General features: G+C 41.2%; 1 protein-coding gene and 1 long non-coding RNA gene across 4 annotated transcripts in view; one reads left to right on the top strand and one right to left on the bottom strand.

Annotated features, from left to right (window-relative positions):
- Positions 1-25,863, top strand: part of LOC136445955 (uncharacterized) — a 492,269-nt gene that overhangs the window by 134,223 nt on the left and 332,183 nt on the right. The gene's annotated exons all lie outside the window — the stretch shown is intronic.
- Positions 137-4,643, bottom strand: LOC136446534 (uncharacterized). Of its 2 annotated transcripts, none has more exons than XM_066444935.1 (6): positions 4,188-4,643; positions 3,516-3,653; positions 3,292-3,402; positions 2,601-2,898; positions 1,696-1,900; positions 137-899 (listed from the first exon to the last, which is right to left on the bottom strand). In XM_066444935.1, the coding sequence occupies exons 1-6, from the start codon at positions 4,523-4,525 to the stop codon at positions 871-873; spliced, it is 1,119 nt and encodes a 372-aa protein (XP_066301032.1). In that variant the 5' UTR covers positions 4,526-4,643; the 3' UTR covers positions 137-870. The 2 variants fall into 2 exon arrangements, with proteins under 2 accessions (XP_066301032.1, XP_066301033.1); XM_066444936.1 differs by having other exon boundaries at positions 3,516-3,611.

The following is a 25,863-nucleotide window of genomic DNA, read 5'->3' as shown; positions in this document are numbered from 1 at the left end:
ACCTTCCAATCAGCCAATTTCCACCATTGAATTACTTAGCCATTTAACACCTTTACAGTATAACATTAAATTCACCTGCCTTTATAAGTTACTTACAATGTACCTATAATTACAGGAAAAAGTATATTGAAAAGGATATTATATAAAAACTGTACTTTTAATAAATTTCAAAATGCATGCGGACAATGTACATTAATTGTGTTTGATCTTTAGCAAAACTTATCTTTATGTTTTGTATGAGCCCTTATCATGGGTGTTGGTCTATGATGCCACAAGCAAGTCAATAAAATAAGTAAACCACTAATGGCAATGAAACTTGTCAATTTTCACTTGCCAGCGCAACTACAAAGCCACCAAAAATTAGTACTATACAGATGACAAAACTGTACATTGAAAGCTTGAATAGTGCCAAGTCATCATCACTAATAATAAACAGGCCTTGCCATGACAAAAGATTCAGATCTACATAATATCAGCTGAAGTTGTTACAAATACTGCCAGGTCAGAGAGAAAATCTATGCACTTAATGTCAAAATCATTTCACATTACTATTGTTGAGGATGTGCTGTCCATCATTAGTCTGTACCTGTACCTTGCCTGTACCCTGTCTGTACATAGTGCTGAAAGGTGAACTTGCCACAACCAATGGGATAAAGCACTCAGCCATTCATCATGAAATGTAATACATACATGTACTTCGTGATGTATGTCAGCCTTGTTTATTTCTTTGAAGCCAACTCATTTTGAAGGGAGCCCTGTTTAAAGTCATAAACAATAATGTGATCCACTGATACAACACCTGTACCACAAATCTAGCTACACTATTTACATCTCGTTTCTGGAGAGCTAGCTGGTGCTGTTATTGCTGAACTACTGCTGTCTCACCTGGTTCAGCTCATCTGCAAAAGAAAAAAAAAGAATAACAGAATTGAAATTGGCGACCAAGAATAATGGACCATGATACAGTTTTAGCTGCTGAGAATTTTTTTGAAGATACGTTATTAATTTTGGTGGGCTGATTAGACAGGAAGATGTAGACAACAAGAAAGTCTACCTAAACGTGCTTACAACTAGCAGTTAGCAATTGGCTCTTAGTTTTACCAAGGGAGTTTCTTAAACCTCCTTGGTTTGACAGCAAATATGAAAAGAGATTGTTTTTTGCCACGCCTCAGGGGCTAGCCTAATCTTATAGTGTGCGTCCGTTTGTCAGGAATTCCCAGAATTGTACAGGTATGTCTGGAATTTTTTTCCGGGCGTGCGTAGAGCTGCTACTCTCTATCTGTGCAACAGTCAGCGTGGCATTCTTGCCACCTCCACACAAATGGGCACATACACTGTACACAAATGTTAAAGATTTAGAGAAATAAAGTTGAATGTTCTGTATAAGGGTGAAAAAGGTTTGACTGAATCATTGGCACCTGTACCCATACCAACAGGATGATACAGTGTTGAACACAAGACAGGAAATTTCGGCACATTTTTTGGTGACCCGCTCCCTTAAGTAGTCCTGTTGTTCATTCTACCAGTTCACAATCATAATGAATTTGGTATCATATGAAAGGAAATCACACAAGCTTTCTATTCATATATAATAAATTGAAATTGATGCAGAAACAACGGAATTACGATATGCTGAAGTTAACATTCCAACCTTTTTGTGCCGAGTTTTAGATATAATTAAATTTAGTTACTTACGCTGCAGTAGGGTGCAGTGTTGCACAGCATTCACATACAGATCTGCCCCAAAGCAGCCAGACTCTGCTAATGGGTCTATTTCATTCATCAGACTCGCCACTTGCTCTACAGACAAGGGGGGTGTAATCTGTGGGACGACGATGCCTTCCTCTTCTTGTAAGGGTGTTGGACCGTTCCAATCAACACCATACATGTTGAGATCTGCCTGTATGAGAATTCAAACAATGCACTATTCAGCACTGTTTCCGTGACCTTATGTAGTTACTAAGTTTAAGGATTGTTTTCTACTTTTTCAATTATTTGTTTAGACTTTAACTTTGGTGAAACAATATAGTTAAACAAAGTAAAACTAAAATGCACGAGGACACTAATATTTTCAATTTCAAACTTTTGTGCAAAATGGAAACAAATCTGTGGAAATATTTATCCTTCTTTAGATAGGACAAGCAGGCTTTTTACTTGAATAGGAAGCAGGCTGAATACAAATGTTAACTGGAAACTGTGACTCCCTAAAAAAATACACCATAAGAAAGAGAAGCTTATACCCCTTATTATGATGTTATACTCTCATTTGTGAAAAGTTGACAAAAATTTTGACCTGACACGTAATTTACCAGAACGGGTTCTGCAAAAAGGCAGCTAAATCTAATGGAAAATGAATCCCTAAAGTTTAGGGCTATCACAAAGAACAGTTAACGGGAAAAGTCTTCTCATCCCTGAATCATTTTAGTCAGGCCATAGGCTGAGATAGCTCAATTTTATTAGATGGTACTTGGGGAATGCATTAAAGTAATATATGATTTTGATACATGTACATGTAATGTAAAATCAAAGACTTGAGTACTTCCTTAGATACAACAAAAAGGCAGTGAGGTCAAAAAAAAAAAGAAGAGAATAACTGTCACCTGATCGTTACTTGTCCCCTGAACAACATCATCTACCCCTTGGTTGCCAGCCTCAAGTAAAGCGCGCACCCACAACTGGTTTGGGCTCATGTTTCCGGAAGAACTGATCCTGTGATGATCCCAGGCCCTGACAAACTCCTGCAGTTGACCATGAATACGTGGTACCATCACATAATGCAGGCAGTACAGGTGCAGTTCACATGAAATGTCCAATAGTCCATCTTCCTCCAAGTCAATGAACACTTGTTTGTAGATGTGAATAACTGCATGCCAAACATCCTGCCAAAGTCGCTCAATTCTGAAAAAAAAGAGAATATGTTCCATTGGCAACAGATATCTAAAAAAAACAAAACAATTGTCTGGCATCCTTTGTCTCTGTGCCAACGTTAACCATACTAATGCCACAAAAGGTTCCAAACTTGGAATGGAAATTGTCACAGTGACTGCTAAGGCCTACTTAACAAAATGTTGTGTTCCCGGTAACCCTACCGAACAAAGAAAAAACCTGATGATCTTAGCCTTTTCTTTAATTATCAAAAAGAATAGGGTCTTTCCTGCTTTGGTTGGATCAATTAAGTATGTCTGGATATGCAGATATATCTACCATCAGCCCACCACAATAAAAGCATGGGTAACCCGTATCAAAATACAAGCCTACTATTCACCAGTACATGCATGTTCATATTCCCACCTTTGGTTGTGAACAGACTTTCCTGCAATGAAGCTACCACGTCCACATCCCCTTGTCTCAAACATGTATTCAGCAACTCTGACATTTTCAACTCCTTGGTCACCACGGACTCTGTTCGAAAGTAAGAACACACAGATGTTATAAAAAGATAAATAAATATATATTTAATATATTTGATATACATATATATACATGGAGTGAAAACCTACACCTTAGGTACTGACCTTGAGGGTACACCGAAACAGTACACAGCTCCCATGAAGAACGTGAATGCAGTGGATGACAGGTTGTCAGTTGCCACATCCAAGTACATGATCTTCCTGGAATACCCATCAATACAACCATGTATTACAAGGTTGTATCTGCAGGTTGTATAGAAAGAATAACAATGATTATGGTTTGGACTGGTTGTAGTAAAAAAGAAGCGTCTAAAACCACACATGATGTCAAATCATCAATGACAATAGGTAATAGACGAATTCGTACGGCACAAACTGATTGCGTCATATGGGGTACCCGGTAAGCATTTAAACAGTAACCGCCACGTCAACGCGCTCTTTCGAGGGCGTTCGAACGGGGAATGTTGTTCGAACGCCTTCGAAATCGCGCAATGACGTGGTGGTTACTGTTTAAATGCTTGCCGGGTACCCCATATGACGCAATCAGTTTGTGCCGTACGAATTCGTCTATTGTATCCTTATTTATCAATTGACGTACAACCGCGCCTTGTTCCACCAAAATTGCCTAGAGTCAAATGAAAAACAACCAAAACTGTCCCTGCCCCCCTTCAATGCTGCAATTTAAACAAGACATGTAACGTTAGTATTATTAAGGCCTAAATGTATTAAACTGTTAATGTACACAATAATGGGTTCATGGAAAACAAACGGTCTTACCTGATTAGTTTGTGATGGGTGTCCATGTGCCAAAGAGAGTTGGGTGCTCTCACACAGTAGGCTCTCCGCACCAGCACCCTAAGGCTGATAGACCTCAGAAAGACGCCTACAGGGTCTACTCTGTGCATGGACGACCTAACTCTGTCCTCTTGGACCCGTAAACCTCGTCCTGCTAGGTGTCCTCGCATCATCCGATATCCACAATTCGGAAATGTCTGCAGAATGTTCTGAATAGCGCTATCAAGCTCCTCATCGCTTACTGTGGAGAATGTATCCGATACTGAAAGACCATATTCTCTAATTCTGCGAAACACGGTTGAAGAGCTGACAGTGAGCATTTCTGCAATTGATGGTATGCTAAACTGTAGTTCTAACAGGTTTTGAATAAGCTCTGGAGGTATCAAGTACTTCCTCCCGCTTCCAGAAGTGGACCTCTGTATTTGAATACATGGCTGCGGTTCTTTACTGACTGACAAATTTAAGAAAGACCTTTGCAGTGCATAAATTTGGGCAACTAAATTTTCTGAAATCCCAGTATCTCTTGAAGTATTTTCAACAATGAAAATTTCCCTATCTAATAAGTACACAAAGTGGTCTACATCACTAAGAGATGGCACTTCATATGCACATCGCTGTCCAATGGATGCAAGTGGCAGACAGACGATGCAGTACAGCCTGTCTCAGCGACTCTAATTCCTACAAGAAAAAAAGAAATACATTTGTTAAAAGGCCATGTGGTTCATTTCTCGAAACTATTAAAACAACATCTTTGTTATTACAGTACCATTGCTGATAAGGAACTGTTATTATCTTTGCAATCTAAAAGTATCAACCAACAACATTAAAAAAATTATACAACTGGTAATTCCAATATCAGTATCACCATAATAGATTACATGGATTGTGAAAGTCAACAGTCAGATTTTCTGCAATGAAACATTTTCCCCAATGAAACAACTGGACGGACACAATCCTCTGTGTAGTAATTATTGTATTTACAGTGTGGCTAAGGTGTTTGATACCCACTTAGGCCACACTAATTTAATTTGTTGCTACTCAGATTTTTGTCAGAGAAATATTGAAAAAAAATTGCAAAAAGTCTGGGGTGAACATTATGCTTATATAAACATTGTCATTCATCCATCTTACCTATACCACTTACGAGTACAACAACATAAACACCAATGAATAAAAGACAACAACACAGTTCTTGTGGCAAAAAAGGTGAGTGAGAGGCTTCTAGTGTTACCCAATTTCTATCACAAAATTACCAGACAAAATCACCAAATTCAGCAGATATGAGCCAAAAAATACCTGTATTAACACATTTGACCGCCAAAAGAACGATTTGTCTCGGCACAAAACTATGGGAATTTTCATGAATTTTAGCAAAATTACCCAGGAAAATAAGGAAGAAATGTTGTAAATGCGGAAACCAGAATAATACGGATGAGGTAGCTGTTGATTTGTTTGACATTTGGTAGTCATTTTAGATAGAACCTTAGCTGTTATGAACTTCTATTTCACTTAATTACCATAGTGCTGATGATTCAATGGTGCTTTTTCAAATTTTATGTTTTATTGCGTGCCATGTACATAATTACATTGATAGCTTTTATAATGAGCATATTATACATTTTACAAATAAGTACAAGTTGTAGGCCAAGACCAGCTTTTTCAAAAGCACTTAAGTTAAGTGACGTAACTTCAAAATTGCTTTCCCCAATCTGCCTTTCTCTATTAAAACAGTACTCATTTCCCAAAATGACAATTTTTCTTATAGACTGAACAGCCCTTGAGTGACTTCCTCTGGCAGATTTTACTTCAAGTAAAGGGAAAAGACAATTCACACTTATAAACGTAGCCGAAACGCCAGCTTTTTTTAAAAGCTCTTGTTTCTTCTGCAATCTTGTGGACTAGATGTAATATGGTCATTTTTCAGGATATCAAAGTCCGAAACCACAATGCAATGATATTTCCGAACAGTTGTAGCAGTTACATGCGGTCGCCGTCCTGTGTCACATGCAAATCTAGCCTGCCTGCATTTTCGTGCTCTCTTGCCATATAAGGCAACGGCTATACAAGGATTTGAGAACGTATTGCCATATAAGGTCTTATTGTGTGCGACACAGTGTTGAACCAAGCTTCCCTGGTTCCTTCCTTGAAGGTCCCTTGCTTGAAGGTAAAAGCCAGGACAATGCGTTCCGGCGCGCATGCGCCGAAACGCAAAAAAATTGCAAAAAGTCTGGGGTGAACATTATGCTTATATAACACATTGTCATTCATCCATCTTACCTATACCTTACGAGGCTGCCTTACTTTGTCGAGGAAATAGATGGTTATCTCCTATGGTTTGAGCGTTTTGTTCGGGACAACTGGGAGGAACACACTTGGGCGTCCACGCTTAGCGCTCTACTAACCCTGGATGTATACAGCCGAATGTCATAGGCAGATGCAAATGACTATGAGAAGGTTAAGGAGGCTGTGTGAATCTATATTATATAAGAGGCCCGCTCATTGGCCAAGCCTTTCAAATGTGGGAGGTTTGAAATCACTGAAGTTAACCTTTAAAAGTGCTCCCGGAACATTGCTTATATCTCACGACTGACAGAACGCTTCATGACAGTTTTTTCCCAGATAAATGTCTTAAGTATTAGTCAGCACATAAAGACCAATAATTTTCAGTCTCGGTGGTCTGTCACTAGGGTATCCTTTACCGTTACTATGCGCGTTCGACAAGGTATCGGGTTACACAGGGCGACGTTTTGGCTAACGGCAAAACATTTGCAAATAGAATAGTGGGGGCGGGAAAATCTTTTTAAAAAAGAACCAAATTAGCGATTTTACAAACTTTTAATGTTGTCATTTTGCGCTGAATGACTGATTTTTCTATATTTTGCTTCCAAACACAATTATTTTCAGGTTTTAGGGAGACCGTTTTTTCAGGCACACATCGCAAAGGCCTGGCTTCGAATGTCAATGAATATCTTTTATTTTTCGTCGACCAGGAACAAAACAAAACTTTGTGTTTTAGGGATTTTTTGAATATTCTGCTTCTATGGCCCAATTTACACTTGTTCTGCGCAACTGTAGTACTACACATGGTAGTACTACAGTAGACTACAAAATCGCGTCTATTGGTTAATCTTAATTGTTTAATTATAATCAAAAGATGATCTCTTGACTAACTTTCAGATCATTACATGTCAATATATACAAGTGTTTCTAAATCAACATGTATTGTGTATGTACCTGTTTGCTATGATGTTTTGATGGGACTCTTGACATCTAAATAGTAAAAGCGCCATCGATCCTGACAAGCAACGGCGTTTCCCTGACACGTGGTGTACATAAGCGGGATATTTCCCCGAGGGCATTCAACACCGGTAGGTGAAGACCCGCTACAAGCAGAGGCCGAGCGACGGTGTGCCAACGCTGGCCTACGCTTGTTCCTCATATAGGAGAGAAGAAACAGCCAGTGACTCACGAGTAGTTGGCTCACCCAATCCAATCCGAAAACAAAGGGTAAGGCAACATTAATTAGGCAAATTCTATGGATGACATTATACATGATCTAGATGCACAAAATATTAGATGGCTTGTGATGGTTGGAAAGTACTGGTACTATTTTTTTGGTAATATTAGTTATGTCTTTTGATTAATGACATCCACATCACTCTTTATTTTCTGTTCAGGGAAGGCAGATGGACCAAACAACCTAAAAGGCTACATGCCCGGGGAGGCCGTGGAGGGGGGTACAATCAAGGAGGCGAGGGCAAACCCGGGGGAGGGGTAATCTCCGGGGTAGGGGGGCCGCGGCCGGTGAATCAGGTAATCTGGATTAACAACAAAGCCTGCTACCAATAGGACAGCAGCAGAACCGGACTATTATAACAGTGTATTAAGCAGGTAAATTATTAAAAAATTAACGAACAGCACGTAAATCTATCAGTATGCACATCATTTTACTGAAAATACAAACAATGCCAAACTTTGTTCTATATAAACCAGACTTACCTAATACTGACTTGTTTATGATAAATGTGTATAAACCTGATAATGATAAATATGTATGAATATATTATATCATATGTACATGAGTATTTGCAGGTAATCAGTACTAGTCCTTGTTTAAGTCCTTCTTACGACTTTTGCTCAACGCATTCTATGGTGTGCAATGCAAGGAGGAGGTGGAAAACAGACGGTACCGACCAGTCAAACATTTGAACCCAAACAACTCGGACGTCAAGGAACTGAGTCGGATAATGGACAAAAGACTGGGGAAGACATGATTAGCGTCTACGAGATACTGCATTGACAGCAACAAAGCCGAAAGTGTCAACCGTCAGTCAATGTGCCAAAAAGTGGGAACTGGATTGAGACCTTACCTGGGTGGGAGGTTTTCCACAACTGTACACAGCAACGAAATTATGAACTGAAATTCAGAAAGCATCAATCCTAAATACTCTAACCTTTCTCACTAATAGTCTTAGCAGGTGATGGTTTAAACATTGTGTCCGAAATCTTTTCAAACTATAGACAAGAAGGTACGGAAAGCCCTGCAAACTCTTCCTGAGATCTTCAAAGAATTTGCCCCAAACCACTACAGCGGTAGAAGATGCTGCTGACCATACTTTCCGTAAGAGCTACTCAAACTAGTATTATCTAAACATTGAAAGGTATCCCCTGCCATGCAGGGTTTTTTTTTTTTACTTCAAGGCCACTTAACTGTATGGCAATCATTTGCTTGCATGTTAAACCAAGGTGGTTATACCATTGCGACATGTAAATGTGGTAATAAAAGCCCGTCTGTTTTCAAATCAGCTTTCTGTAAGTTTTAGGAAGATGTATACTGCAGTATACATAGACTTGTTACAAGAAACTTACATGGTGTTATGTTTTTCTTATCACCAGAGGGATGACATCATTGAAGAGACTATTGAACGTCACAAGAAGCGCACAACATCCACGACAAAGAATAATTCAGAGGAGGTAAAGGAAGTCTATATTATAGTCTAGCTTATCATAATCTGCCACAATGTGATGGATGGCCTGCTTGCCATGGCTAGGGCACTACCGTAAAATTCCTATTTACGTACGCACTCCTGCTAACGTGCGCACCCCCCACCACTAGCATTTCGGTGGATAGTTCAGAGGTTGACATGATCATCCTTCCGATGACGTTACTGAGATCTGGTATCGACGGTTACCTAGAATAACTATTTTCCACACGTAACTTAAGGTGGAAGACTAGAGACATGGCACAAAATATTAAAGCTTTCTGGCAGACAATGAGCATATGAGAGCCATCAATCAAGCAGGTGTCTGGCAGGCCCCAAACAGTTATGGAAGGCCTGTGAGGGTAAGCAGTGAGCAGTCTTACACAAGAGCTGTCAAAATCTGATACAGAACAATAAAGGGCGAAAGGCGAAAGGGTTAGACATCCAAGGTGACCATGATTGTAATTTGTCACACCAATTTGATAACATTTTGAGGTATATTAAAAGTTTTGTCCTGAAAAGTAGGTCAAATGCATGTCTGTAGCAATTCTCCACATTTTAAATCATCAAACATCACATTATTACATAGTTGGGTCACCCTCATACTTCTGACACAAACCTGAATGACATTGGTTCTTAGAAATCTGAGGGGGAATTGTAAATGACAGCTTTTACCTTGCATATTCACCTCTTCACTTCCTGTGACTTCCTTGTATGACCCTCACTTCCTGTGTCTTCCTTGTATGACCCTCACTTCCTGTGTCTTCCTTGTATGACCCCCCTCCCCCTCTCCCGGGGGCATTAATAACCCACCCCATGGCCCTGTCAACTTCCCTATAAACTTGAGGAGTCTTCTCTAAGAAACTCATACTTCAGTCATCATGCCAAAGGGAAAGAGAAAGTGACACAGCACCCAGTTCAAGATGGGTCACACGCCATGGTACCAAGGCGAGCAGATACTTCATGAGGATGGAGAAGAACCTCCCACCTACCAGAGGCCAACAGAAGAACAATACGAGCTCATGGTCGGCACAGACAGGAGGGGAGAGCCAATTTTCGACCTCGCCAGGATAGCAGTGGAGAAAAGCAGACCTCCACTGCTTCGACCAAAGAAAAATCCATGCAGCAAGATCGACAGGCTCCTGGGCATAGATGACGAGAAGATGGGATTGAAGACGACACCATAGCAGGCTACAGAATCTGGCTGGCCAAAGCTCCCAAACACCAAGATAACAATCAATCAAAGGAAAATCTCCTTCCTGATTGACACCGTCCTTGGCTAGTGTCAACATCCTCGGCGAGGAATCCTACAGGGAAAACCTCAAGGGGCAAAGTCTGCAAGACATCAGCACAGTGATTCGACCTTACGGCGGGGGAGGACCACTTGTAGTCCTGGGGAAGTTCCAGACAGTCGTCGAAGCGAACAATAGGACCTCTCAGACAGACATATTTGTAGTGAGGGGAACCAGTGGCAACTTACTCAGTTATGAAACAGCAAAGAAGCTAGGGCTAGTGGAAGTCCATACTGACGTCAACGCCACGGTGACCGACAACGGTAACACCCAAGGGATCCTCCAAGAGTACAAAGATTTGTCTTCCGGGGCATTGGAAAGCTGAAAGACTTCCAGGTTAAGCTACACCTTGATCCATCAGTCGAGAAATGGAACGTTACTGGTTAGACAAGAACTTTGCTGAATGTAAGAAAGCACGCCCGTCACTTCGCGCTACAGTGCTCACACTGACGGCAGGGGGACGCCATACTACAGTTTTGCCAACTGACATTACACGGGCTTTTCCAGCGGACCCAGGTTTTACAGGGATTCTCCCAACCGACCATCGTCTTTCTCGGGCTTTGCCGGAGGAGCGACGCCATACCACAATTTTGCCAACACGAGCTTTTCCAGCGGACCCAGGTTTTACAGGGATTCTCCCAACCGACCATCGTCTTTCTCGGGCTTTGCCGGAGGAGCGACACCATACAACGATCTTACCAACCGACATTACACGGGCTTTTACAGCAGACCCACGCTTCACCGGGATTCTTCCAACACGGAATTTTCCGGCACACCTTTCCCCGATTTTACCAGCACACCAACATCATACACTGACATAAGCAGCCATTCAACGCCGATTACCACACAAGTTAATGCCATTGTTTCGATTTTACCAGTTATTTATTGAAAACCCACACACTGCAAGAAACGGCAACGATTAGACTACCCGTCCCAACATTTTACTGAACTGTTACTAAAAGAAGAGTAAAGATTGGAAAGTCTGTATACTTGTGCTACTTCATGTCCTAAAGTGATTTTTCTGCTCTGGTGCTGTCCTTGAAAAATAGATAAAAATAATAAATTTTTTAAGTCCAACCTATCATAACGTCACCACCTACAATACAGTGTCGAGATCCGCTAATAATGACGTTTTCTGTTGCTCTGTTTAAGATCCCTTCAATTGCCGAAGAAATTGCGCAACAAAAGCGTAACTGGCCGACTGGATTAAAGAGCATTCCCACAGGTACTTTTTGAACGTGGGTCTTATTGTTAATTAAAATTACACCTCTATTCTAGGTTACATATTTCCAACAGGGTCATCATGCTCAAGAGGTTGATATACAATATACATATGATACTTTTTAGCCATATTTGTTGCTTGTTCGTGTAGCTATTCTCTCCGCCTGAAAGACTGGCTGAAACATGTATAAAAAATATACTTGCGCCAAAATAATGACCAGCGGCATTGAACAGATTGAATGAAGCCTTTGGACATACAGCATTCTAGTTTCTTTCGCAAAACGTGAAGTATGACATCCAAACGCCTGACTATATGTTGTATGGCGCAGGGTAATAGAGACAGGTGACCATGGATATACATATGGGTATTTTTTTGTTGTGTTTATCTGTTTGAGCCTTGTTATTTGGTCGTCCGACGAATATGGGAAAGTGGGGAATGTCATGCTAGGATTCAGGTTGCGAATCAGCGCTGCCTGAATTTGTCAGACATGACAGATACGATCTAGTAGGTGGCCGGCATCTAGTTTCCTATGGACCCCCTGTGTTTGGTATGGTGCGAGTGTGTGTTTGGACAGTAAGACTCCACATGCACACGAGCCAAGAAACTTGCCCAAATACTGTATAACATGGGCACTAGACCTTCGAGTTCCAACCACAATTATGCCCCAATTAAGCTCCCGACTGCTGTGCCTTTTTTCGGGAGGATTAATCCATGGCACCCCGACCCCAAATAGCCTCTACCAGGCCTGTGTATGCATTGTTGTATTCGGCAAAAAGGAATCATTTTCCAGTAGTCAGTCCACGGTAAAGTTAATTGATGTAATATGCTAATCTCCAAGCAAATGAGGGGTTCCGGCTTTTTGTACGTGTTTTCAGGCGTTTTTGTCGGATTTTTCACCCATGTGACTTAATGTTTGTGGGCAGGATATCCATCTCCAGACATCATCATGTCTTTCCTTGTATGCAATATTTCTTAAATACAAGTTCGGGCCTTACAATTCTATAGTGTGACATTTTCCTAGGGAGGTGTACTTAATTGCAGGTTAAACTGTGATAAACCTGTTGTTTGTCCAGTTAAAGGCTTGACTGCCGTGTAAAACAAATGTAAATTTCACAATATTACATAAAAAAAAGAATTATCTATGAACATACGTTCGGATCTATTTGCACCTGAAATACTGCACTGCTATGTCATCAGCATAATACATGTATTTAATGGTTACAGTGGTATGCCCCATCCTGTATGTTTCTATATGTTTGATCCTACATCTTTTTTCTTCTTTTTCTACATTATTCACAGCTGAAACAATGTGCAGTGGCCTGGAGTAAAGTCGAACTTGGCCAGGGTTGTAAACGATAAGTACTGCCGCATGCGCAGTACTTTTAAGCGGCGAAAGACCAGGCCGAGGTTCTACCCTGACAGTAACCAGCGACAGTCCGGACAAGCCATACAGGCTGGGCAGGCCATACCGGCCGGGCGGGTTGGGCAGCTTGGACAGGCAGTTGGGGAGGCAATGAGGCTGTTAGATCTATAGTTTTTTTAAAAGTTTTTTTCAGTGTCAAACTCCACCCAGTACGTTCGTATTTAGGACGGTACTATCCTAAAATCCCTACATTCAAATTATTTTGTTTTTGTTCTTTAGATGACGAAGCTCTTTTCTTATTGTTTTTTTTTTTTAGAATTGATTTCACAGGAGAAGTATTTGTTATCCGAGTTAAGTTATATTGTTGCATTCAAATTTGTTAGAAGCAAAGTTGTTCACATCACAGAGTTTGAAAACATGTATGGCAGTATAAAAAGAATAAACATGTCTTCACATTCAGAGAAATTAGCTGCCTCATATTTTGAGAGGAATATAATCCAACATTTCAAGGGGCTCACTGTCAGATATCTATTTTTTATTTAAATGTTCCCTCTTTAACCATTGCTCCCATTGATGTAGGGAGATCTTCTCAAACGATGGCATGTGGGAACTTGACCAGAAAGACGTTGTTAAAACAGCTGCGTCCGATGTTCTACGGGACATCAATGACGGAAAAATGAAGCCAAATATCCTTTTTATAGAAATCAAAAATTCATGTTTAATTCAGTTGTACTACTGCTATCATATATCTTTATACAACAATGTTTATAACGTATATTCAACATACTGTTTGATAATATTCGGACACATTATCATCGTATTTTATGAAAATGTTTGTGGGTTGTCGAAGGTGAAGGTAAGATAATTGTTACGTAATGATACTCAGATACGATGCCGATTCCTTGACTCTGTGATTAAGTATTCTCCTGTATGGCAGAGACATGATGAAGTCTGGAAAAAGGACTTACATATGTAGGACTTACATATCGTATTCATTGTAGTACACAGTTGTCTTTCTTTTTTAATGAGTAATCTTTAAGGTAACACCAACTTTACCTGGGTGCCATTCTTTCGTTTTAACTGCCTGCTCAATCTAACCAACAAGATGTCGATAAGTAATTGGAAACAAAAAGTGCATATCATATGTGTGGCTAACTTGAAAAAGGTGAATTCAACGGAATGTTATGTTAATTAAACTAATGAGGACGTCATATGGGTGACGTCATTACATTTTATTGCCCCTTTGTTTCTTTAAAAGATTAGACACAGTACTTTGGTAAGTCGAAATAAAACAAAACTACAATTGTCTGGTGCATAGTCTGCTTACACAGCCACTGGAGTCGACTTTGTCGTCAGCCTGATCCTGGCCACGTGCAGGACGCCTGGCATGTCCTTTACCATAATGGCTGTGCATCTTTCAGGAATCACACCAGAAGCCTTTCAGCCCGACATGCATGGTCAATACGTACACCTACTCGGGGGCAACCACATCCGCCTGGCCTTGCAACAACTTCGTCAGGAGCAGCCCGACAACAATTGCTTCAAGACGCGCATGGCAAAGGTGTACTGTGACCTGACAGACAGACTAGCCAAGAGGATTGGCATGCAGCACAATGATGGCAATTTCCACCTGCCGGCTAGTTTCAAGGAACAGCTGTATAGCTTCCGTGCGGCAGCCTACGCAGCTGCCGGCTATACAGACGAGGCCAGTCTTACTACGGTGGAGCCACCGCGGAACGAGATCAAGAACCACCACCTGAGCTTCCTCAAAATGAAAGATTCCGACGAGGTTCAACTCGAGAAACTGGAAAAGGTTATGAAGGAAGAATTGGATTACCGATCCGGCTGCAAGGTATCAGAAACTGATATGGAATACAAACCAGTACCAACCCCGTGTTAGATTCCTTTTGATACCTTCAGTTATCAGTTCTCACTCTTTTCATTATGTCTTAGTTTCAACTTAGAGGTAGATAATCTGATTATGTACTAATTCTAGCCTTGCATGTGTGCAGTTGAGAAGTTGAATTCCACTCTTATGTGTATTTGAAGCGACAGAACAAGGTCACGGATCCGGAAGACACCGGAACCAAAAACACCGAGGAGGATACTGATGGAGACACCAGTACCAAGGCCACCAGTGCGAGGCCAGAGGAAAGCATGGAAAAGGTTTTTAAAAATTGTTTCATTGATGAATCAAGGGCGTAAACGTCAGTGAGATCAAGCATAAGAAAAAATCATTTTATTACCCCTCTTAAGCTTCAAAACAAGAATATAGAGCATTTCCTTTTTTTAGCTTGCAGCCTTCCTGACTTTACATTCGAGGAGTATCGAAGGGACGTTTTAACTATCAGCTCAGACGCGCCGGGGTGACGGTCGGATGTGACTTTGGAAGGCCAAAGGGCCGATGGGGATGTCTGGCTGACACGCTCCGAGTTGACATCGACCGGCCTGTTGTATTCTACACAACATATGCGAGGTACGCGGAGAAGAGTTTGGTCGTCAGTTGTTTGTCCCTAGGCCTGTTGTTTGTCCCTAGGCCTGTTGCTGACAACAAACGACGACGACCAATCCAACAGGTGGCGTCAAACGAAGCCCTGGACGCCTTGGCCCGTCTGTTTCTCGAGCAGGCCCGGAATAGAGCAGCTAACCGCTAGTTTTGTAGAGACTTCCTTTGCCCTTACGCATTTTCTACTATTCTTAATAGTAAAGTGTGTGTTAGCGGGTCAGTTTATTTCTGATATCATTTTCAGAATATACAAAGGCTATAAATTAAAAGTTACATAAGCCATGAGCTGAAGGTTTCTTTGTCTATTGTCAGATCTGTTATTTCTCTTTTCTCTGTATATGACAGGTAAACACATGATTTTCTGTAGGTGGACTGTTTCGTCAACTGAAGTTAACGCAATTCCGCATACACTCCCCAAAATCTAAAATATGACATATAAAACTTGAAGGTATACAACTGTGTAGAATCCTGTTCACACCTGTATGTTTGTAAGTATTACACTTAACTAGTAGTACATCTTTGACTTTTGTTTCCTGAGAATAAATAGTCACATGTACAGTTGTTTCCTTCATTGTCGTCAAAATACATACTATATGACTTATAAAACATTAAGGCATACAACTGTGTAGAATCCAGTTCACACATGTATTTTTGTAAGTATTACACTTTACTAGTAGTACATCTTTGTACTTGTGATTATGGACCCTATAAACGGCTATGGCGAAGTCAGGCCAAACTACATTGTTGCTTAACATCAACAACGGGTACAGAAATCTTGTAAAATATTAAACATCAACAAACAGTATTTATAATCTCATCACTCCCTGAGTTAAAGATATTCAGGATTGGAGTGGAGATCTTTGTCCAGCATGTGTATTGACCTCTCTGTATGGTTCGGGTACTACGTCGCAAGCCACGGCGATAAAATGCCACACAAGGAGAAAATATGGCTACCATACAATACACGAAAAGTTGAAATATTCAACAAATGTGCAAAATACTGCTAAGAGCGCATGGAAACATACTGCTGCCTACAGTCCTTTCTGGACATGTAGAATACCCTCTACTCCCACTTGTACATGAAAAAGGTCCTGACATTATTTCCTTACATTAATAATTGGGTGAGTTTGACAAACGAACTTTATTTTATGATTTCGTTTTCCCTAAAAATGCATTGTGACTTAGAGCTGAAAAAATATTTGCTGAGACTATTTTTAAATAATATGAGGCGATCCTATCCACCGGGCGATCTGGCGTTATGTAAAGGTACCGGCGACCTTTTAACAGAATTTTGACCAGGGCACACTGTGTGATGCCGAGTTCTACAAGCGAATCAGGATGACAAGAGGCACATTTTAGATGCTTTGTTACGATTACTAATTGTCTTTATTGTATTAGTGTCAGTCCTGCATTTACCCAATGTGGGCAAGAACAGTAGTCTTACAAAATTAATTTTAGATCACGAACAAGATGTCCCCTAACTCAACGACCAACGCCTTCTGCATTTTCAATGACAGCAGGGAAAACCTCACCCTGGCAACCGGCCGGTATGCCCAAGGAATCAAGGACCTACACGTTTCGAAGTGGCGTCTCTTTCCACCTGCTTTTATCAACCAAGTCATGCACAATTATGTAATTTCCAAGCCACTGAGAGCTATAGGTGGCATTGACAGTATCCAAAGTGCGTTTAGGCCACACCAATTTATTTTCTTCGTCAACGGAAGAAATAAAAAAATTCAATAAACGCTAGATTGGAAAAACTACATCTCATGCAGAGGAATGTTTTTACTTTGGTGCACACAGTTTCAGGGTGGGAACAGGGTCATGTGCAAGTTTTCACTCCAGCCTTCTGTTTTCATTTTTTTGGGGGGCTAATTATTATTTTTTCTTAACGGAAAATAAAAATCCGTTAAACAAGAAATTAAATTGGTGTGGCCTTATCAACTATTTACAATCCGGCTACGGTTAAACAGCCACGGGCAATATCTGCCAGGTTCAAATAGATAAACCACATTTGCGGAATATTTGACATACTATTGACAACGAATAGTATTGGATGGCCCACGCCTGGCTGCGACAGTTCGGCGAAATCGTTTGGGGATAAGATGCCGGACAACATCATTATCCATCTGCCAGCTAGTATGACAAAGGAAGGAGTATTCTAAAAATACATTGACAAATGGCCGTCACTCAGCAGAAAACAGTGCCAAAACGTACATCCCTGAGTAATCCTGACCATGTGGAGGGAGGAGATGCCAGGTCTAAAGAGTCCCAAAGGTTAGAAGACGAAGTAATAATCTTTTAAGAACAAGTGACCGACTCATGTCTTATTATGATACATGATCTACTGATTCTCAAATTTACATCTGATCTGTGACTGTTCTAGAACTGCAGAGAGAACAATGTTAGAGGCTGTCAAAGACCTTAACGCGGGCCGAAATGCCAAACGCACCGGTCCGACTACTTGTAATGGTCTCCTGAAGTGCCTCAATGACGTGGTCGAGGAGAAAATTGCCAAGCATGTGGCGCTGATTGCCCACTACGCGCGAGAACACACCGCAGAACTGGTAACAACTTTGTTAAGGAGTGCAAAAATGGCAGATGGGAAAGCAGAGGCTCTATCAGGCAATACCATTGTATACTCTAGTAACACCTGTTCATAGGTATAATTATATGATTACTCCGCCGTCAAATAGTCTAAGATATACAGCAACTAGATAGGCTAAGCATATATATGGAGAAGTCACTACTACTAACATTTCGTTGTTTTTATACTATTTTGTTTGCAAAGCGTTTATCTTAAAAGTTTTCGCCTAATGTTGCATCTACCGTAGATTGCCTAGCCCGTCATTGTTTCAACGGGATTTATGTGTTGTACGTACAGTATGTGCAGTTATTTACGTATATATATCTATATCTTTAATTGGAAACTCGCCAGTGAAGAAGAAATAAAGTGACGTATTTTGGCCAAAAAAGTACATGTACATGTGCTGACCATAAACTGGGAATTAATTTAGGTTGGTGCTGTTTGGGCAAAGTATTGCTCTAATGTCTGTGCTTGACTTTTCAATAGATACACATGTTGTTTCTTCATACATTCATACTTCAGACAAGTTGGTATGAATAATTTTGTTGTTAGCTGTAAAATGCCAAAACTCCTAACTACACATCGGTAACTTTATCAATGCTTATCCATGTTTCGTGTGTGCAGGGACTTCACCGTGCTACTCCAGGCACGTATTACAACTACAGCCTGGACCTGGTGTCCATCATCAGGAGGCCTACCCGGGGACGACGAGGACTGGGGCCTTCTCAACCTGGCCAACCCGCCCCACCGCTGATGTAGGGGTTGACGATCTCTTCGAGACAAGCCATGAAGAGGCTCTCCACCCCGGCATTACCTTATCAGTAGTGTAATTTTAGTTTAGTTGGTCCTAAGGAGTCAGAGAGGTGATGCCGATGCATTAGTTAGTCTTAGAATAGAGCACCATATACTGTACCGCAATCTCAGTTTAACACAAGATTGAACTCCCTCTCATCCCTAAACTCCAACAATATAACCTCGAAGGAGGAAATAGAAAAAATCGCATAAGACTTTAATTCAATCTTGAGAGACGCGGGTTTCAAGTCATTATCAATTAGGAGAACTAATTACAAAAAACAACCCCAGCGTAAACAACCGAAACAATGGTTTGATAAAAGCTGTGTGGAACTAAAACGGGAGTTAAAGAACTTGTCTTCATTACTAATAAAACAACCATCCAATCCAGTCATAAGGGGAAGTTACTTTAGAAGAAAGAAAGAATATAAAAAACTAATAAAAAAGAAGAAAAGGGAATTTCATAATCTTATCATGACCCAACTATCCTCCCTTAAGGACAGAAATCCAGGTGCTTTTTGGAATATTGTGAAAAAACTATAACCAAAAAAAGCACAAGATAATCATCAAATCACAGAAGAAGAATGGTTTAAACACTTCAGTAACCTGGAAAAACTTCCCGACAATGATGTAGACGACTGTCTCACTTCTGCAATTGACCAATTAGACGTATCGTCATTCCCTACAAACCCATCTGTTTTAGACTCACCAATAACACAAGAATTAAACTCTGCTATCTCAAACCTCAGTAACAATAAATCGAGCGGAAACGACATGATTTTAAATGAAATGTTAAAGGAGTCCTAAACTCCAGAAGGCGGTGTTATTTTCCACTAGATTATGTATCAATCAATACATAATCAACCGACTTTTTACTAAATTCTGCTTGTGGTAAATTTTACAAGGTGTGTTTTTTAAAACAATATGATACTCACTAAACCCCTGCAGACCCTACCAGTGTATTCCCTATGCGTAAACATCCATTTTTAAACGTGGATATTTTCGGTGTAAATGAGGGTGGTTAAGCACGATATGAAGGCCAATTGTTAATAAGATATAAAAGAACACATAGCCAGAAGGTTTTTCTTAACCACCCTGACATTCTTTTTGAAATCTAATTTTTGTCAGGCATTGTCAGGCACATTGTAAAAAACGCATAGGCTGAGGGTCACCTGGGGAATTTGGTAGAATACTGAACGTTTTGGATGCGCACGGGACTAGTGGGTACTTTATCGTATACTGGTAAAAATATTCATTTCTACTTCCTAAAATTACCATCTTTTGGAAAATAACTTCCCCCTCTGGACTTTAGGACTCCTTTAAAATCAGGTTAACTGTTGCTTCAAACACCACTTCAACAAACTTGCAGAACATCTTGAGGCGCATGAAATTTGTGCCGGATATACGGACTCAGCAAGCAGGGCATCATTGTAAGCTATCATCTCCGTTGGGAGTAGAAGATGGAATATAGTGAGAAGGTGGACGGTATCTTTTGCATGCCATGTGTGCTTTTCGCTGCCGATTCGTTAAAGAGACAGTTTGTGACCAAGCCATTCAGAGTATGGAACAAGCTAGCTGGTTGAAATGTAAGAGATGTTATCGGTCAATCAGTAAGGAACAGTAGGGTGTACCTTTCAGTGGCAGAGACAGAAACGTATGGAGCCAGAGGAAGTAGACCGCTTGCGAAATTACGGGACATAAGAACTCTACTGCTGCGTTTCTATGGGAGGGAGAACAATGATAATACACCGCTCAGACACAGCGCGCCAAGAATTGAGCATCATCGTTCGCCAGCTGATGTTCCGATTACTTCACCAATATGTCACCCGGAGTGAAACGCATGCAATGTGAAAGAAGTTGGGGTCGGAGTATCCTGACTTTGTCAACAATCCCATGACTTATCCCCATGTATACAGCGGGTGTGGATTTTTTACTCAAACAGACTCAAAACCAAACTGAGAAACCGCTTCACCGTAAAACGGACAACAAAGAAGGAACTTTGACTTTCCCAGAGAATTCTAAAGCTTGTGTCCGAGAAGATTTGGAACATAGTATTTATTGATCCTCGGCATGGGGGAAAAGGAGAAGGTGTGTTGATTGTACACAACGTAACAGAAACTAACATGCATGAAAAACTCGGTGAGTTTATTGGATGGTTGTTTTGTCGTTTGAATCCAGATCCAAATACAGAAACGGCATGGCAGAAGTATTAGGTGGTAAAACCAAACCATGATTGCGTGGACTATCTATCTAGTGCCGACATTATACCAGATGACGCTCTAAACAAGAGGGTTCATTCTCTTCAACAGACACCCTAGGTGCAAGAGTATCTTTATCAATTGATGAAGAAACTTAATAACCTAATAAACAAGTTTTTGGATATGATTATTTTAAACGGAGACAGATTGAGGCAATACAGTGTCTGAGAAACAATATTTGTTTTGGCCAACAGGTTCAGGCAAGGGATACATCCATAAGCTCTTCGCCTTCCTGAACAACAAAATCGTATTTGTTGTAATTCCAACGATTTCACTTATGGTAGATCAATGTCAACAATTTAACAGCATTGGCCTTGGACAACGTCTATCAGCCTGTTACATTGGGTCAGCTCAATGTGATTATATAACCGTTGAAGAGAACATGAAGAAAGGGACATAAATGTTGTATATCTCACCCCAAAGAAATTTGTATCACTTGAAATGAAGAAAACAAGAGATTTATTTATTTGTATTAGAAGAAGTTCATTGTAAACATCAGTGGAAATCCTTTAGACCAGACTTTAAAGAGGTTACTTCAGTTATCAATGAACATCCTGAAGTCCCGCGCCTCGCCCTCTCTGCAACACCTTTAGAAGGAGACATAAACCAAGTCGTCGCAATAGCAAATTTGAGAAATCCCATTGTAAGTACATTACCAACATTTCGCCCAGAAACCATGGCCTATCTGTATGATCCAGAAGTAAAAGTAATTACAGCAACAAAAGCTCTTTGTGTGGTAATTGATATTTCAAATGTTACACTGATAATACAGAATGAGGCACCAGATCCCATCAAGTTTAGATGCAGGGTATAGGCAAAACAAAATAAGACAAAATAATTCTGTTGCAATCTCAGTCTCGCATGCAACTCTTTCCCCACTATCTCACAGTCTCATATGACCAACTCTTTCCCCACTATCTCACAGTCTCACATGACCAACTCTTTCCCCACTATCTCACAGTCTCACATGACCAACTCTTTCCCCACTATTTCACAGTCTCACATGACCAACTCTTTCACCCTGATCCCACAGTCTCCCATGGCCAACTCTTCCCCCCTCCAGGGTCCTAGCTGGCCATGGAGCCAAGATCAGGTAACTATCAAATTGAATTCACTGGACATTTCATTTGGTGAAGTTGGAGGTTGTGTAACTCTAGTTGCTTTTCATAGCTGTTTCTTTTTTATGATATACTTAATCATGACTTGTGTGCAGGACCTACTCTCCAAGCAGAGCTAGGGTTTCGGCTGGTTTTTGAAACCCTAGCTCTGCTTGGAGAGTATGCAGGACCTAGAGTGGATGGTACATTGTAACTTGGTTTTAGGTTAACATGTAAACCAGGTACCGGTACATGTATAACCCTATGTTAGCATCAGATTATCACCAGCTAACAGCAGGTTTACTTAATATTGTCACTTTGCAGATCACCTGGATATTCATGGTAAAGTTAGTTGTACTACTGCTATCATATATATCTATACAACAATGTTTATAACGCATATTCAACATACTGTTTAATAATATTCGGACACATTATCATTGTATTGTTGTCGAAGGTGAAAGTAAACGTCGAAGATAACTTTTACGTAATGATACTCAGATACGATGCCGATTACTTGACTCTGATCAATTATTCTCCTGTATGGCAGAGACATGATAAAGTTTGAAAAAAGCACCTTGCCCAAGGAAATCAAGTCGACGACTAGAACAAAGTAGGTCTTACATATCGTATTAATTTTTGTCTTTCTTTTTTTAATGAGTAATCCTTAAGGTAACACCAACTTTACCTGGGTGCCATTTTTTCGTTTTAACTGCCTGCTCAATCTAACTGCGTGCTCAATCTAACAAACGACATGTCGATAAGTAATGGGACACAAAAAGTGCATATCATGTGTGTGGTTAACTTAAAGGTGAATTCAACGGAATGTTATGTTAATTACACTAATGAGGACGTCAATTGCGTAACTTATGCAGTAAATTCATATTCCCATCACTATGTACATGTTATAGATGTCAGGTTGGGTGTGTAGTTAGGAAAATTAAAAGCACGTTGTCATGGCCTTGTGTCTTATTGTATGGTCTCCGGGGTGAATTCACGGGATGATAGCGGATGGCTTCGGAGATACTACTCAGATGAGTTAGCAGAGCGCACCCTCCCGAGGTTCACGTAGACCATGTGGTCGCCCGGCCGGTTAACCCCTGACAGAAGGCCGATTGGATACGGTCTTTGCAACCGTTTCATATTTATCTGTGTAAGATTGGTCACATTTAAGCAAACGCAGCAAGACTATTTTCTGCCAGAGCTCATGGAAACATTGCCCGATGGCTCAGTGCTGAGATTCTAGCTGGACAGCTCAGATTGGCTGAACTGAAGGCAGCAGTCAAGGGCATGGAGAACGGAAAGTCGCCGGGGTCGGATGGTCTTCCAGGGGAGTTTTATCAAGTTTTGGGAGGTTATAGGTCAAGATCTGTTGGCAGCCCTAAATGAGGGCTTGGGAGTGGGACAGTTATCCGAGTCTCAGAGAGAATGGGTCATCTCCCTTTTGGATAAAAAGGGTGACCCACTGAACCCGGCAATTGAGCGCCCAATATCCTTGTTGAACGTTGACTACAAGATTTTGTCAAGGCCTTTGACAATCGGCTAAAAAATGTTTCCTGGTCAATCATTAATATAGGCAAGAGCCCCATCGCCAAATGGTGTTTGCTGGGCCACCGGGCACAGGGAATTCGATTTTTTTTTAGTTTTGAACAATAGTCTACAACTATTCAGAACTGGAAGGTCCATTTGTTACTAGCAGTTAACCAGGATCTTGCCAAATAGTCTGTTTGCAGCTCTTGTATCATGGCCATGAAATTTCTTCCATTAAATCATAAACAGCAAATGACAGACTTCTTCGGAAAACTTGGAAGGAGCTGGCTGTGTCTGCAGTAGTTACAAGGGAGCTGATGGAAAGTTTGATGTAGAGTGTTTCGTCCACATTTTACAGCTGTCGATATGACTGGTCAGCTGTCTGCCATTCTGCAAAGTGTGCTTCAGACCATCAAGTCAGAAAACCCTGCTCTGAAGAAAGCGGACAACGCAGGATGTTATCACCAAAGCAAAACAGAAAGAAAATGGCCATAAGATGGATCGGTTGGAGAGGATTTAGAGAAAATGAACGCAAAGATCTTATGACAAATCAAAGCAAGAAGAACCCGACTGAACAACACAATTCTACTTGTAGGGGCACCAGTAAAGATACACTTTTCCTGGTGCATGGTGAGATGTGCGGGCAGTGAACAGGTTTTGAGGGGTATGCTGTGGAATATCGTGAACCAGTACAAGGTGAATCCAAACTCTCTGCCAGGATATTGTGTATTTACATGTATGCATTACCATAATATAGTGTCTGAGGCAACTTGACTCAAAAGTAACAATTCTTATGTCATTAGTAAGGAATGTGAAATTGCATCACTATTCTGATACTTTCTGTCTGTCTCAGCACCAGTCGAAGGGTCCAGATAGCAGACCACTATAAGAAGGTGGAAGAAACGACATTCAAGCCAGATGAATCCGGACTTTTTGAAGACACTACAATACAAGGACAAGCATCAGAAGACATCACGGGAAAGAGAAAACTGAAGCATTAGGGCCAATTCGCACCAGGGAATATTCCTTGGAACCGAGGTGGAACCAGGAAGGCGAAAGCAAGAGCTCCTACATACGTCAGAGTGACAGAGGAAGAGCTGCGTTTGCTGGCGGATACAGACAGAAAGGGCAACTTCTTTAGAACAAGAAGGCTATCATCAGAGAGGCTAGAAGACCTGTCATCCTGCGCCCCCAAAAGTCACATCTAGTGAAATGGCACAGTATCGTCAAGATGACAATGAGGAGGGTCCAGATGATGTTGTAGGTTACAGGATCTGGAAGGCCAAGACTGCTGTCCGAGCCTGTGCCAAGGCCCAGCGTGAACATGACACACGGGAACCCACCTGCAATGAGCTGGTGAGGGCTTCTGCCCTAGGGGAGAAGAAGATGGGACTGGCAACGAGTGAAACGCTGGTGTGCGACAGCTACACCTCGTCATCTCCTCAGCAATTCTACAATGTCATGAAAAGAGGTGGACCAGGCCCTAGGACTCCAGTGATAAACATGGCAGCACAAATAGCACTGGCCGACAGTCAGAGAGATGATGGCCTGTATGGACTTAGTAGTGCCAAGTGCGAGCTGCCTTCAGACGCTGGCAAACAAGTACAGCGACATCATTGAGGAGGAAAATGAAAATGATATGAAGCGTTGGAGAGAAGTTGGCAAGAAGATCAGTGAACTGCAGGGGAACCAGGCAGTTCTATCCGCGCCCAAGTGGACACCAGGTACCAAACCCAGATTGGACATCTCCGGGGCAGGAAGCCGGGGCAGCCGAGTCCGCACAGCAATGCCATTCTTGCAGAGGAGGTGACCACAAGAGGGAAGATCATTGCTAACTACCTGCGAAACAAGAACTGTGGGATGTGCAAGTGGTGGAACGGCTACGGGTTTGAGGCACCTCCTCACAAGTGTACAGCAAACATCTCTGAGCAGGCTGTCATAGGAGAAGAAGAGGAGGCAGGAAAAGCCATGGCAAGAGACTTGCTGGAAAGCAAACTTACGCTCGTTGGCCTCATCAGTGATGGAGATA

The sequence above is a fragment of the Branchiostoma lanceolatum genome, chromosome 12 (assembly GCF_035083965.1).
Source record: "Branchiostoma lanceolatum isolate klBraLanc5 chromosome 12, klBraLanc5.hap2, whole genome shotgun sequence".
In the NCBI taxonomy this organism is placed as follows: Eukaryota; Metazoa; Chordata; class Leptocardii; order Amphioxiformes; family Branchiostomatidae; genus Branchiostoma; species Branchiostoma lanceolatum.
This window is presented reverse-complemented; position numbering and strand designations above follow the sequence as displayed.

What these genes read in the sequence shown, in the direction of transcription:
- LOC136446534 (XM_066444935.1), bottom strand. Translation starts at nt 4,525, where the DNA reads ATGCTCACTGTCAGCTCTTCAACCGTGTTTCGCAGAATTAGAGAATAT. An exon ending in ACCCATCACAAACTAATCAG is followed by an intron (nt 3,654 to 4,187) that starts GTAAGACCGTTT and finishes TACAACCTGCAG; the next exon opens with ATACAACCTTGTAATACATG. An exon ending in ACACTGCACCCTACTGCAGC is followed by an intron (nt 900 to 1,695) that starts GTAAGTAACTAA and finishes TTTCTTTTGCAG; the next exon opens with ATGAGCTGAACCAGGTGAGA.